General features: G+C 34.5%; 1 protein-coding gene across 1 annotated transcript; it reads right to left on the bottom strand.

Moving 5' to 3' along the window:
• Positions 1 to 2,159: 2,159 nt before the first annotated feature.
• On the bottom strand, positions 2,160 to 9,760 carry LOC144449818 (neuronal acetylcholine receptor subunit alpha-9-like). Its single transcript, XM_078140392.1, has 6 exons — positions 9,756 to 9,760; positions 9,007 to 9,145; positions 8,043 to 8,087; positions 7,277 to 7,386; positions 3,722 to 4,254; positions 2,160 to 2,671 (listed from the first exon to the last, which is right to left on the bottom strand). The coding sequence occupies exons 1-6, from the start codon at positions 9,758 to 9,760 to the stop codon at positions 2,160 to 2,162; spliced, it is 1,344 nt and encodes a 447-aa protein (XP_077996518.1).
• Positions 9,761 to 16,613: the final 6,853 nt, after the last annotated feature.

Raw genomic sequence — 16,613 nt, 5'->3', positions numbered from 1 at the left:
AGCATTAACACACCAGAGGTCTCGTCTAGGAGCTTAGATTATAATACAACTCCTAATTGAACACTTAAAATTGTGCATTGAAAATACGTCATAAAATAGAGCGTGTTTAACTGTACCGTCTATTAATTAATATTAATAAACTTTGTACATAACATTTCAAATTGACCTCTGTGAATGAAAAATAGGATTATTCACTTCAACCAGCTACACTCGGCTTATTTCTAATTAAAATTCTTTGAAAAATAAGATATCTTTACATTCAATTATGAGTTTCTTATACCCTGTGAAGTATATCCATCAACGAATTTTTTCGTCAATGAATATACTTCACAGAGTCTTTCCATGTCGCTACCTCTTATAGCGCCCTCATGTATTCGCTCAAATTGTTACTAACAGATTCAGAAGGTCGAGTTTTGCATCAGAAAGCCTAGGGATATACGTTTTGGCCTGACACACTTTACTATATATATATATATATATATATATATATATATATATATATATATATATATATATATATATATATATATATATATATATATATATATATATATATATATATATATTGTCACGGTTGCCGCCTCACACTCCAAATATCATACCAGTTGATGCAGTTGTAAACTCAAATAAACTTTATTACACACACATAACGGAAAGGACAGGAGCTGAAGTACGAAATGAAATGATACAGGTAGGTTGTTGCCTTGCTGGCTACACAAAAAATGAATGGGTGACCTGTGCGTTGGGCTTTTTATACCTGACACGGTACACCTGTCTAAAACTATTTGACTATCTAATGAAATTCATGAAGGTAAAGAAATCACAAACATCAAAGCCCAACATGTAACAACCCGCCAACACTTACTTGTCCGCACCCAATAACTCACACAATAACAACCAACACCTTCACACATACAACACCTACCCACCGACACAGACAATAGTGATGGTATTTCTATTGTCTACACTCTATATATACAGCACACCCAGAGAGTAGGCCTCAGAGTGTCTGATGATCGCACTATGCGTGAAACTCCGAGTTACAACCAAGAAAGAGTTCCAGTACTACCAAAACTATTACGCTCTGCCACTGCGGTATAGAGCACTGTCTTAGCAGATTGATACTCACCGAGTTATATATATATATATATATATATATATATATATATATATATATATATATATATATATATATATATATATATATATATATATATATATAATGAAACTACTACTATGCTGTTTCAAAGATTTCGTATTCCATACACTTTATTTATAGTTCGACATATTATGAATAACGTTTGATACGTCTTATAGTAAGAGATGGTCCAGGAATAAAACCACAAATACAATAGGCTGTTATTTGTCAAAGTGTACTAATAGTTTATTAATATTGGTAATTGTGAAACTGGCAAAATGTGACGTGATAGCTTACAAACTAGTGTTGCTTTGACTGTAAACCAATTTGTATATATGTATATACACTTCACGTCACATTTTGCAACAAAAGTTTATCTTCATACAGACATATTCATACAGACATGCAGACTACTGTGGATTATACTAGGAGATAAACTCACGCCCTCTTGAGTTCGATCACGGTGTTTTGTTTTTTCGGGTTTTAGTCCTTTTTACACAACATTTAGCATCAAATGCATACATATACGTGTATCACTTAAACATAACTCATTCAGTATGTTTGTGTAGAGGCAGGTGCTACATTCGTATACATCTACTATAACGCTATAGTGTTAAGATAGTCAAAAACATGTACATGAACAGTAGGTGTCCATATAATAGTATGTTATTAAGAATAAAGAATAAAGACACCACATTGAAAACGACATTGTGCTGATCTCTGAAGCACTCTACAGGGTTCACTCTGGTTGGTTAGAAAACAATGAAACACAACGATTACTCTGATTGGCTGGGAGGCAGTAACAATGTGTGGTGTGTATTGTTTATGGTTACAGTGATAAAACTAATTGAGACATTGTGTAACGGCTTTACCTCATTCAAATTGTTCTCAACATGTCCACCTGTGTTACATATAGTACGTATGCATGCCTATACTATATACTACTTGATATTGGAAGAATATCACTGAGTGGCACTTCTATTATTTTATACTGAATTCCAATAGGTATGATGTGACACAGTTATGACTCAGTGTATGAAACGAAGAATTCACTATGAACAACGACTGTGGCAAAGTAGGTCATGATAAGGGCACCTAAAGTAAGTAAGTATACAATAAAATAAAATCTATCGAAGATATTTGCAAGTTCTTGCCATTCTCTCACATTGCTTTCTTCTTTCCAGTCTACCCTTTCATTGTACACTTCCTCTTCGGTTCGATCCTGATTGATTGCTTGACGAAATGTGTTGACAACTGCATCGTTTGAAAATAATCTAGCTCGTTTCCCTTTCAAGCGATATCTAATCGCTCGCATCGCATTTTTCCTCTGCAGCTCACCCTTTCGAAATTCTCCTCGCCATTTGGACTTGTTCGGCTGTATGCACGAAATTGGCGCTAAGATGCAATAACAGATATTTCTCAGCCATATAGGAGCCCGTTTACACGCTGGTCCTTTAAAGTGCATATTGAGGATAACGGCAGTCATCACTGTCGAAAACACAACAACACCGATCGCTACCAGCAAGTATTTTTCTGAGAGAGAGAGAGAGAGAGAGAGAGAGAGAGAGAGAGAGAGAGAGAGAGAGAGAGAGAGAGAGAGAGAGAGAGAGAGAGAGAGAGAGAGAGAGAGAGAGAGAGAGAGAGAGAGAGAGAGAGAGAGAGAGAGAGAGAGATCAGTAGGTTGTTTTGGTATGGGAGAGTTTATAGTCTAGTCAGATTGGATTGTGTATGGGAAAACTGTATTTGCCATAGTATAATTTTATGAGACTGTTCTTTATATTCTAGAACAGAATTTAAAATAACAATCTTCCTTTCATTTTGAATTCTAAAAGAAGATCTTTCATGAACTTATATAGACTACAGGTTGAATTTATACAGTATGTTAACATGTTGTGTTTGTCTGCTTGATATGTCTTCATTCACTTCTTTCTGGTCATTTTGATCGACAAGTGTGAAAAACACACATTGTTTTGTTTTGCCTAGGCGTAATTATATCCTAAAATGATTACAATATACTTTTAGCTAACTTCACCTCCAAGCAAAGGTAACTTAAACCTTCGCTAGCTGCAACTGGGATAGTTGTTTTCATCAATTAACCAAAGATATATTGACTAAAAATGATCAATTATTTATGAACAGAAATTGTTAGTTAAGGGTCAATATTAGCTACAGGTATTATAGAGCAAGTTTAAATCTTGAGCAAAAGCTTGGTTTTGAATCTGTCACATGTTAAAACTGTACTGGTGTAATGGAACTATAATATTTTGATTAGACAACCACAGTATAATCACTGAAAATTGTTAGAAGTACCAATAATCAGACATTGTACATATTAAATAGCGGTGGATATTGTCCCTAAGTGGTACAGATGTAGATAGAAATCATGATCGCCGTTGAGGGCGCTGATTTTAGGTTGTGGACACAAAAAAGCTTAACAAATACTTTTATCCATAGGTAATGTGATACTGTTCACGGTGTACGACATTACGAGTAACTTATTGTACCTAATTATAACAAAATATTTTCAAATAACGTTGCAGCTAGCGCAGCTTAAAGCAAATGCAATGTAAAACTGGTACTTACGAATTATGGGTAGATTTTCTGAATTCGGTGGCATAAAACTTGTAACAGTTTCAAGAAAGACGAACTCCACTAACACACTTGTAATACAAAGTGTCATCCTTTCTCCAGACTCAGAAGGCAAAACGAAGCCAACCGCCACGAGTATGCACGCCAGGAATGACGGAAAGATGATATTGACAATGTAGAATAGAGAGCGCCTCCGCAGATGAATGGTATAGGTGATCATTGTGTATGCTTCCGGACAGCAGGGTGGTATCATCAACCACGTAGCTATGGTCAAGTTCAAAAGTTGCCATTCACTACTAGTTTTGAAGCTCGAGGCATCGGTATTCGGATCTGGTATTAGGTCGAGAAGTTCGCCGTTATAGCTCCAAGACATAAAGGTGAGGTTACAATTCTGCTCATCAAAAGGAAAGTATTTGGGGTCAACTGGGCAGGATGCCGAGTACAGAACTGGTGCCATTGCGGTTATCTCACCCCTGTAGTTGATTATGACATCCGTTGCCATATCTCGTTCGCCAGTAGTTTTCGTGCTGCAAAGAAAGAGTAAAGTTGGTTGAATTCAGAAAGGAGCAGTTCATTGTACAACTTGGCTGAGGGAGTGTTCAGTAATTACGGGTGGAGATGGGGTGGGACAGAGAATGTGACATATTTTACAAATCGGTTTGCGTGCCAGTGGAAAGACCCTATTTTAAAAAAAAAGAAGATTTCTAAGAGGGTTGAATTTTACTTTATGGATTATTTTACGATTGTGACATCACACCGTTGCCATTGTATCCCACACCAAACCACTGCCAACTTTGTATCAAAACATCTGTCAAATCTCTGCTTAAAACCATGCAGTGAATCACTTAATGATTATGTGAGTAGAAAAACGGATCTCATAGGAATGATTGTCAGATATAGTATGGCTCTATGTTAGTTCAATGGATTTACCAAGACAATTGTATCATTTTATCTGAGGCAAAACTGGTTAGGAGACACTTTATAATGAAGGGGAAACAGTGTGGTAAGATACAGGGGATAATGTTGTGGAACGGGGATGTTGACCCAGTACGGTCTAGACAATGTCGGTAGTGTGCCCATCCGGTATTTGGGAGTTTTATTTAGGAGAATTGAAAAACACAGGAATTAATTAGTGCAGTGCATTTTATATACAACAATTCACATTGGCTGCAACGGGAGTCCTTAGCACTGAACCGTAAACGTGTCCCCTTTCACGTCTGATAGAATTTTAACCCAAGTGTTTGAAATATTTGAACGAACAAGGGGGAGGGTCATACTTTAAATAAAGGAAATTGAGGAAGGGCCACAGTTTAGACAATAGGATCATCAAATAAGAGAAGGTAACATTTTGTGCAACAGAGAGGACTTGACTCCTCCTTGCAATGATTGACTTTAGAAGACTACCTAAATATACATGATCGTGGAAATAATTTCAGATTGTTGCGTGCCAGACTGTGAGTATTTAAAAAACTAATATGTGTTCCTACTGGGATTCTAAAGAACTGACTAGTATTGAGTTTAGTCATTTGAAAGTAAAAACAATAGAATACGATATACAGAAATTGTGAGAAGGGGCTGTCATCAGTTCACATGTACACCAACAGTATTCGTATAGCCCTATTTTGACATTATGACACCGTCAATTTAGTATAGAAGTGTGCTTATCTTACATTCCACCGGTAACTTATGACCACTACACTTAAATCACCTTCCTGAGAGGTACCACAGATTACGTGGATCTCCTAGACATTCTAACGAGTAACAGACTCAGTTCGCTCTGAGAAAAGTCCACACAAGTGTTTCCTCGTTTCAGTGTCAAACTCATCTTTCCCTTAAGAAACCGCCAATATCATTGGAACTCAAATTTACATCACTCAATTTCTATTCGTTAGAAATGATATAATCAATTATTCTGATACAATGACATATAGTATTAGAAAAAGTTGTTTGCCTCGAAAACTGTTATCATATGTATGTCTGGGAGGGTCCACTATATGTAAGCGAGTTTCGGTTACACGTTCAACGTGTACGCGAACGTGTGACGTAGGAGATTTTGTGCTACTACGTCGCAATTTTGACCTACTTGTCTGCGTACTGACAAGTTTCGCTGGCGTTTCCAACATGGCGACAGCTGTTTACACATAAGTAAACAACGTGAAATTTCTTTCAAAATGTTTTGTAAAATCATCACTAATGTAATAAAAGTTTTTGATGCTTTTAGCAAGGTTGACCCTTCACGACATAATACACCTCAGTAATTTTGTTTTCCTTGATAACATATTTAAAATGCAGCCTTGAATCTGTGGCTGCCTTCACGTAACTGATTTTGCACAGAAATCACGATGTATGATGATGACTGTCGCTGCAATATCGTCAAGATACTACAGGGTGATTTTATTGTCAAAATACGAGATTATTCAAGTAAATATATCTGCTTAATTATTTGTCTTGTCATAATGTCCAGCCGTACGGTTATTGTCATTGCGCTATTTATGTCATATAACCAAAACATTAATGTAATATTTAGGCTAACCATGTAATATATTGAACACATATTGCCTGGCCATGAGGGCTATAGCACCCGTTTATTACACCCGAGGGACTGTGAGTTACCAGAATCACATGCTATTTCCCGAGGCCAAAGGCCGAGGGAAATAGCATGTGATTCTGGTAACTCACAGTCACGAGGGGGTAATGAACGGGTGCTATAGCCCGAATATAGGCCTGGCAATATGTGTTTTATAATATACCCCATGCTGTGAACTCGCGGTGGCAGACGACATCGTCAGAAGCTGCCATTTTGACCTGCTCTGAACGCGCGGTGGTCACGTGACCATGTAAAAGTTGATGGAACTATTTCCCAAGGGAAATAGTCATTTTATTTTCCTATCACGTGACTGATTCTAGCGAATCATGGCACAGCATTGTCACTAGGTATATTATAATATTGATATACGTAAACGGCTAGCCGAAGCAAAATTAGGTCACAGCTGGAACGTGAACGTGAGTGAGTTGCGCGTTCGCGTACACGTTGAACGTGTAACCAAAGCTCTCTAATATTTACGGAATGTCAACTGTCAAGTTTTCTGTCAACTCTATCTCATATCAAGACGTGAGATATATTTCATCTAATTAAGCCGAATTTTTAGCGAGTTAACCCATGCCAACTATTTCATGTCTACATAGAATGGGCTGTATCAATACTTAAATTATTGCGGAGAAGTAACCTTTGAAGTTCGAATGACAGAAAAAGGTGACTTTGTACTGCGTCACTATATTTCCACATTGGCGATATGCAATTACTAAATGTGTAATCCAGGTTCCCATTGTTGAAGCAGAAATCGAAACATATTCTGTTTACGCCATAACAACATATATCATGTATAAACCTAAGGAGTCCCCACGGTAAATTAAATGTGACAACAATTATGCTGGCTAGAATGCAGTCTTATCCAACAAATCGTATAAAGCGTGAATTATTACAAAGTGTTTTGAATATGATATAGTACTAGCCTGAATAATGTGGACATACTAAACAACAAGACCCACCTTTCAAGTAAAACTATATCTGGCAGCCAAACCTTCTCACTGGGCAGACGAATCTCAGTAATATTTTCATTTTCACTAGGTGACCATGTCAAAAATTCATCATACCATATCTGAAAATAGTCAAAAAGGGAAAACATTCATTACTACGCTATGTGATGGCAGACGTGTATACTCAACAAAACCAATGAATACATTAAGCACAGGGTTTCATCAATTATCAGCTCTCTTTCATCATAACGTTTATCTTTGATAAAATCTGTCTTAATCAAGTAATGCTCGAAAGAGGCAACAATGACTCCCTGTAAGAGATCCCTAGGCTATACAGTGCACCTTGACATACATACATCACACTAACACAGAAAGCTATCTATGTAGAAATGACATGAAACCTTCAATACAATATAAACCATGTCTAGCCATTATACAATAAACATGCCATATTTACGATTGTTAGTAAGGTTTCCTTCATTTTCATCACGTAATAAGTCATCATATCTTAATTTTGTTTAGACCTAAAAATAATCTTTGAAAAAATGACACATACTACCTATTCAGCATTTGGCTGTTCATTATTAATTGCTTTTTTAAATGGGTGCCTGGTTGATTATTTCAGCTCCGATCCGGGATATCAAAGGAAGACACAACATTAACATCTATTACTCATACAGTGTACACGTACTGAGTTCTTGCAATATTCAGTATAATGTTTGCTATGAATTAGAGATCGTTATTTATGCATGAGGTTGTAAGAATAAGAAATACTTACTGAACTCATCCAGGCCTTCAAAGTCAGGACTTGATTCTTCTCATCCTTGAGGGAAGACAGTGTGAAATGTTTGTGTGTTTTCATTCGAATGATAAAAATATATTAATTTGTAAAACTACAATTTGTATTCGTCTTCGACACTTCAAGCAGCATGGGGTACGCATGTGTATTACCATTCAAGCAAACCAGTGAAAACCTTCATAAGGCCATATCAAATTTAAAGAATTTGGTATTTCCGGTAAGTAGGTGGTGGTTTCCGGTTGTCGTACCTATTACATCTCTTAGTCAAATTAACAACAATATTGAAATAGGTTGGAGGTGAACGTTCAATTATGTTTTACTAAAAATCAAATAGATGCTTCAAATTTTCTGATATATTCTCCTTTGATGCGCACAGCTGCTCCGTTCACCAACTGTCAGCCTACGATACCCCGGCACATAAGACGAATGTTTACAAAGTGTAATATTTTGAATGAAACGAGCTAGGTGGTCCATTTCTGAAACCCTTTTACCATTAAAGACTGCGGAATAAAAAGTCACACATTGTTTTTTTCTGTCACTTTCCTATATAAAATTAAAAAAAGGTGACATGTGTAATAAATATCCCATCTTTAATCACACAACTCGTTTGTACTTAGAACAAGGTTATCCATTGTATTGGCGTTCTGTTATACATTTAAAATATTATCTTTTAAAATTATTATCTTTTAATCTTTTTCAACACTTTTTCGACAGGTTTTGCCTATATGTATACAAACTATCACCTCAGGATTAAATAAAGACAAGTCTGTGGGACTAATTTGCATTTGAAAATAACGTTACAGTGTCTAAGACACCAATGGCGACTTCTTTATAACAGTCTGTTTTTCACCACATTTATTGACGATTTTATTACCATGTAGACGATCGGCAATAAAACTTACATTGGAATACTGATTATGTTCTTTTGATAGGTATACATTACCATTTCAATAATTTGCCTTGGGGTCATCCTATGTTGAACTTCAACAGGCGTGGAGTCGTTCTTGACAGGCCTCATCTTGTATTTGGGATAATTGTCTACTAACCTGGCTACTAATTCTGACGCATTTGCACCATCAACTCTGCAAACTAAATTGAAATTATGTTAGCGTGAGATGTATTGAGGTGTACGATTCTCCGAAGAACATCATCTGTGCCATAGTTCGAAGTATGAAGCAATTTATGATCTTTGAATTTCCCAAGCAACGGACTATTCCCAGCTTAATTACCGCAAGGCTTTCGTATCAACATTAACGTGTGATTATTTCAGGACGTTGCTTGAATAACAATCAGCTTGCATTGTCCATTTCTACCTCCCGTAAGGGGAGGTTATGATATGCGTCTGTCTATCTGTCTGTCTGTCTGTCTGTCTGTCTGTCTGTCTGTCTGTCTGTCTGTCTGTCTGTCTGTCTGTCTGTCTGTCTGTGGACACAGTGTTAAAAAACTACTGATCGATTTTGCTACACAGCTTCCATATGGTAATGACACGAACTGGTTAGTTTTGGGTAAACATCCAATGAACAATAATCATTTGTATAATTTATGGTTTTTCAATATAATTTGGTACATGCGCTAACTATAACAATGCATATACGTTACATAAGTCTGTTGCTGTAGCTGATAGTTTTAATGGATAATTAATGACTTGCAGTAATTAAGCTTTATGCAGAATGCACACTTGTTAGTACATACGTCATCCTTAACAAAGCATGCATGCCCTTTTAAGCCATTGGCATAGTTTTTTGTTTTAATGAGGAATTCGCATAATTAATGATTTTCGGTAATTAGAGTATATCTTAAGAATCGAACCTTCAAATTTCATATAATGTGCTACACATATCAACCATAATAATGCGCACACGTCCTATGAAGCTTGTCGACATAACCTTTCCTTTCAATGAGGAATAGTGCACAATTATTGATTTTCAGTAATTATCTATATTTTAAGAATGTACATGTACACTTCAAATTCAATACAATTTTGCGCATAAATCAACCGAACAAAACCACACATGTCCTGTAAAGCTTTTGGCATGGTTTTTAATTTTAATGAGCAATTTGGTAATTAATGATTTTCGGTAATTAAGCCATATCTTTAGAATGCAAGCTACATATACATTACATATAATTTGGCACCTACATCAACCATGATAATGCGCACCTGTGATATGAAATTTGTCTACATGACTTCCACATTTAATGAGAAATTTGAATAATTACTGATTTTCAGTAATTAAGTTATATCTTAAGAATGCGCACTTGAAATTCACATATATCCGATAAAGGCTGTTGACATAGCTTTTAGTTTTAATGAATCATCATCATGTATGATGGCTATTGCATAGAGTTGAGCATTCCAACAATGTGTGTAGCAACAGAGACCTATGGTTTTGCCCTTACGGCAGCCATTCAGTTTACATCTGGTCTACGACGTGTGTAAAGAGTTGGGCCTTTGTGAAGAACAAAGCAAAAAAGTATTAGTTGCTTACATGGACATTTTCGCTATAATTATTCATCAACAGGAAATCTCTGAAATATTTAGAGATTTCAGTCATACATGTCCTCCGTTTAAAGCTCATGGCATCTTAGTGACAACAAATATATTTCAGAAACCTTTCAGAACAGAGGAGGGAAGTTCCATTCCTCAGTCACTTTTTTCTTTAGAACTAATAGAGTACAGAAAAGAAATTCTTCGGCTTTTACTTGCCGTCAATATACTCTTCAATTGATATGAATATGATGCCATGGCGACCGTATTGGAAATTGTGCACCATTGTTGTCATGGAAATGATCCGTGATGACACTTTAACTAAATTAGTTCTTTAGGTAAGTAATACATCCGCATATTTATATCACAAAGCTCTCAATAACTCCGTGTTCAGCCTTGAACCTGTTGGGCTTGCAGACCCTTTTTTTAAATTAATTTTTTATTATAATAATTTTATTTACTCTTCGACCTCTTTCAAGAGGAGTAAGAGAGACAGTTAAAAAGCCTTAAAACATATACACATAAAACAATCATAAGACAAAAACCAACAGGAATGACACAGGAAGTTCAAACAATTAACACATACAAAAAACACAAATGAGAAACAAATAATTCCAATGACAAGAGAAAATTGCACAAAAACATACATCAACATAAACAGAAGTCAGGTGGTTTGGCTTCATGTGGTAATAACTCTTAATATATTTTTGCTTATATTCTGTAAAGCAGGGCAAACAAGGATGTGATGGAATTCATCACCTATTTCATTGAGGTTGCAAATAGTGCACGAGTTTTCAAATTAAAGAATGACAAACGTCAAATTTACATTACAATGTCGGGTCAAATACTGTTAGGGACAAGTAGATGTTTCTCACACAACAGAAAACCACGTTAGCCGTAGTGTTATTTAGATACATAGTCAGGATTCCACTGATTTTACGTGAAAATCTCTCATGTTTGTTCAGTAGAACATATGTTCAGTTGCTTATAAGTGTTTATGCACATATGCAGCTATTACAAGGGTCTGTACGGTCATACACATACTGATTCCCTCTATTGAAATATCAATACTGGATGTTGTATACTTTAAGTATGAATACAGGTGGTTATATACTATAAGTATGAATACAGGTGGTTGTATACTTTAAGTATGAATACAGGTGGTTGTATACTTTAAGTATGAATACATGTGGTTGTATACTTTAAGTATGAATACATGTGGTTGTATACTTTAAGTATGAATACATGTGGTTGTATACTCTAAGTATGAATACATGTGGTTGTATACTTTAAGTATGAATACAGGTGGTTATATACTTTAAGTATGAATACAAGTGGTTGTATACTATAAGTATGAATACATGTGGTTGTATACTTTAAGTATGAATACAGGTGGTTGTATACTTTAAGTATGAATACAGGTGGTTGTATACTTTAAGTATGAATACAGGTGGTTGTATACTTTAAGTATGAATACAGGTGGTTGTATACTTTAAGTATGAATACAGGTGGTTGTATACGTTAAGTATGAATACATGTGATTGTATGATTTAAGTATGAATACATGTGGCTGTATACTATAAGTATGAATACAGGTGGTTGTATACTATAAGTATGAATACAGGTGGTTGTATACTTTAAGTATGAATACAGGTGGTTGTCAGTATGAATACATGTGGTTGTATACTTTAAGTATAAATACAGGTGGTTGTATACTTTAAGTATGAATACAGGTTGTTGTATATTTTAAGTATGAATACACGTGGTTGTATACTTTAAGTATGAATACACGTGGTTGTATACTTTAAGTATGAATACAGGTGGTTGTATACTTTAAGTATGAATAAAGGTGGTTGTATACGTTAAGTATGAATACATGTGGTTGTATACGTTAAGTATGAATACAGGTGGTTGTATGCTTTAAGTATGAATACAGGTGGTTGTATACTTTAAGTATGAATACACGTGGTTGTATACTTTAAGTATGAATACAGGTGGTTGTATACTTTAAGTATGAATACATGTGGTTGTATACTTTAAGTATGAATACATGTGGTTGTATACTTTAAGTATGAATACATGTGGTTGTATACTTTAAGTATGAATACATGTGGTTTTATACTTTAATTATGAATACAGGTGGTTGTATACTTTAAGTATGAATACAGGTGGTTGTATACTTTAAGTATGAATACAGGTGGTTGTATACTTTAAGTATGAATACAGGTGGTTGTATACTTTAAGTATGAATAAAGGTGGTTGTATACTTTAAGTATGAATACAGGTGGTTGTATACTTTAAGTATGAATACAGGTGGTTGTATGCTTTAAGTATGAATACAGGTGGTTGTACACTTTAAGTATGAATACAGGCGGTTGTATACTTTAAGTATGAATACAGGCGGTTGTATACTTTAAGTATGAATACAGGTGGGTGGTTGTAAGTATGAATACAGGTGGGTGGTTGTAAGTATGAATACAGGTGGTTGTATACTTTAAGTATGAATACAGGTGGTTGTATACTTTAAGTATGAATACAGGTGGTTGTAAGTATGAATACAGGTGGTTTTAAGTATGAATACAGGTGGTTGTATACTATAAGTATGAATACATGTGGTTGTATACTTTAAGTATGAATACAGATGGTTATATACTTTAAGTATGAATACAGGTGGTTGTATACTTTAAGTATGAATACAGGTGGTTGTATACTCTAAGTATGAATACATGTGGTTGTATGCTTTAAGTGTGAATACATGTGGTTGTATACTCTAAGTATGAATACATGTGGTTGTATGCTTTAAGTGTGAATACATGTGGTTGTATACTTTAAGTATGAATACAAGTGGTTGTATACTATAAGTATGAATACAGGTGGTTGTATACTTTAAGTATGAATGCAGGTGGTTGTCAGTATGAATACATGTGGTTGTATACTTTAAGTATGAATACAGGTGGTTGTATACTTTAAGTATGAATACAGGTGGCTGTATACTTTAAGTATGAATACACGTGGTTGTATACTTTAAGTATGACTACACGTGATTGTATACTTTAAGTATGAATACAGGTGGTTGTATACTTTAAGTATGAATACACGTGGTTGTATACTTTAAGTATGAATACACGTGGTTGTATACTTTAAGTATGAATACATGTGGTTGTATACTTTAAGTATGAATACAGGTGGTTGTATACTTTAAGTATGAATACAGGTGGTTGTATACTTTGAGTATGAATAAAGGTGGTTGTATACTTTAAGTATGAATACAGGTGGTTGTATACTTTAAGTATGAATAAAGGTGGTTGTATACTTTAAGTATGAATACAGGTGGTTGTATACTTTAAGTATGAATACATGTGGTTGTATACTTTAAGTATGAATACAGGTGGTTGTAAGTATGAATACAGGTGGTTGTATGCTTTAAGTATAAATACAGGTGGTTGTATACTTTAAGTATGAATACAGGTGGTTGTACACTTTAAGTATGAATACAGGTGGTTGTATACTTTAAGTATGAATACAGGTGGTTGTACACTTTAAGTATGAATACAGGCGGTTGTATACTTTAAGTATGAATACAGGTGGTTGTATACTTTAAGTATGAATACAGGTGGTTGTAAGTATGAATACAGGTGGTTGTATGCTTTAAGTATGAATACAGGTGGTTGTATACTTTAAGTATGAATACAGGTGGTTGTATACTTTAAGTATGAATACAGGTGGTTGTATACATTAAGTATGAATAAAGGTGGTTGTATACTTTAAGTATGAATACAGGTGGTTGTATACTTTAAGTATGAATACAAGCGGTTGTATACTTTAAGTATGAATACAGGTGGTTGTATACTTTAAGTATGAATACAGGTGGTTGTAAGTATGAATACACGTGGTTGTATACTTTAAGTATGAATACACGTGGTTGTATACTTTAAGTATGAATACATGTGGTTGTATACTTTAAGTATGAATACATGTGGTTGTATACTTTAAGTATGAATACACGTGGTTGTATACTTTAAGTATGAATACACGTGGTTGTATACTTTAAGTATGAATACATGTGGTTGTATACTTTAAGTATGAATACAGGTGGTTGTATACTTTAAGTATGAATACAGGTGGTTGTATACTTTAAGTATGAATAAAGGTGGTTGTATACTTTAAGTATGAATACAGGTGGTTGTATACTTTAAGTATGAATAAAGGTGGTTGTATACTTTAAGTATGAATACAGGTGGTTGTATACTTTAAGTATGAATACAGGTGGTTGTAAGTATGAATACAGGTGGTTGTATGCTTTAAGTATGAATACAGGTGGTTGTATACTTTAAGTATGAATACAGGTGGTTGTACACTTTAAGTATGAATACAGGCGGTTGTATACTTTAAGTATGAATACAGGTGGTTGTATACTTTAAGTATGAATACAGGTGGTTGTAAGTATGAATACAGGTGGTTGTATGCTTTAAGTATGAAAACAGGTGGTTGTAAGTATGAATACAGGTGGTTGTATACTCTAAGTATGAATACAGGTGGTTGTATACTTTAAGTATGAATACAGGTGGTTGTAAGTATGAATACAGGTGGTTGTATACTTTAAGTATGAATACAGGTGGTTGTAAGTATGAATACAGGTGGTTGTATACTTTAAGTATGAATACAGGTGGTTGTATACTTTAAGTATGAATACAGGTGGTTGTATACTTTAAGTATGAATACAGGTGGTTGTATACTTTAAGTATGAATAAAGGTGGTTGTATACTTTAAGTATGAATACAGGTGGTTGTATACTTTAAGTATGAATACAAGCGGTTGTATACTTTAAGTATGAATACAGGTGGTTGTATACTTTAAGTATGAATACAGGTGGTTGTAAGTATGAATACAAGCGGTTGTATACTTTAAGTATGAATACAGGTGGTTGTATACTTTAAGTATGAATACAGGTGGTTGTAAGTATGAATACAGGTGGTTGTATACTTTAAGTATGAATACATGTGGTTGTATACTTTAAGTATGAATACAGGTGGTTGTATATGTTAAGTATGAATACAGGTGGTTGTATGCTTTAAGTATGAATACATGTGGTTGTATACTTTAAGTATGAATACAGGTGGTTGTATACGTTAAGTATGAATACATGTGGTTGTATACGTTGAGTATGAATACATGTGGTTGTATACGTTAAGTATGAATACAGGTGGGTATGCTTTAAGTATGAATACATGTGGTTGTATACTTTAAGTATGAATACAGGTGGTTGTATACTTTAAGTATGAATACATGTGGTTGTATACGTTAAGTATGAATACATGTGGTTGTATACGTTAAGTATTAATACATGTTGTTGTATGCTTTAAGTATGAATACAGGTGGTTGTATGCTTTAAGTATGAATACATGTGGTTGTATACTTTAAGTATGAATACATGTGGTTGTATACTTTAAGTATGAATACAGGTGGTTGTATACTTTAAGTATGAATACAGGTGGTTGTATACTTTAAGTATGAATACAGGTGGTTGTATACTTTAAATATGAATACAGGTGGTTGTATGCTTTAAGTATGAATACAGGTGGTTGTATGATTTAAGTATGAATACAGGTGGTTGTATACTTTAAGTATGAATACAGGTGGTTGTATACTTTAATTATGAATACAGGTGGTTGTATGCTTTAAGTATGAATACATGTGGTTGTATACTTTAAGTATGAATACATGTGGTTGTATACGTTAAGTATGAATACATGTGGTTGTATACTTTAAGTATGAATACAGGTGGTTGTATACTTTAAGTATGAATACAGGTGGTTGTATACTTTAATTATGAATACAGGTGGTTGTATGCTTTAAGTATGAATACATGTGGTTGTATACTTTAAGTATGAATACATGTGGTTGTATACGTTAAGTATGAATACATGTGGTTGTATACGTTAAGTATGAATACAGGTGGTTGTATGCTTTAAGTATGAATACATGTGGTTGTATACTTTAAGTATGAATACAGGTGGTTGTATACGTTAAGTATGAATACATGTGGTTGTATGCTTTAATTA

This window comes from Glandiceps talaboti, chromosome 18 (genome assembly GCF_964340395.1).
Source record: "Glandiceps talaboti chromosome 18, keGlaTala1.1, whole genome shotgun sequence".
Lineage (NCBI taxonomy): Eukaryota > Metazoa > Hemichordata > Enteropneusta > Spengelidae > Glandiceps > Glandiceps talaboti.
Note: the sequence above shows the minus strand (reverse complement) of the source record. Positions and strands in the feature narration are given on the sequence as shown.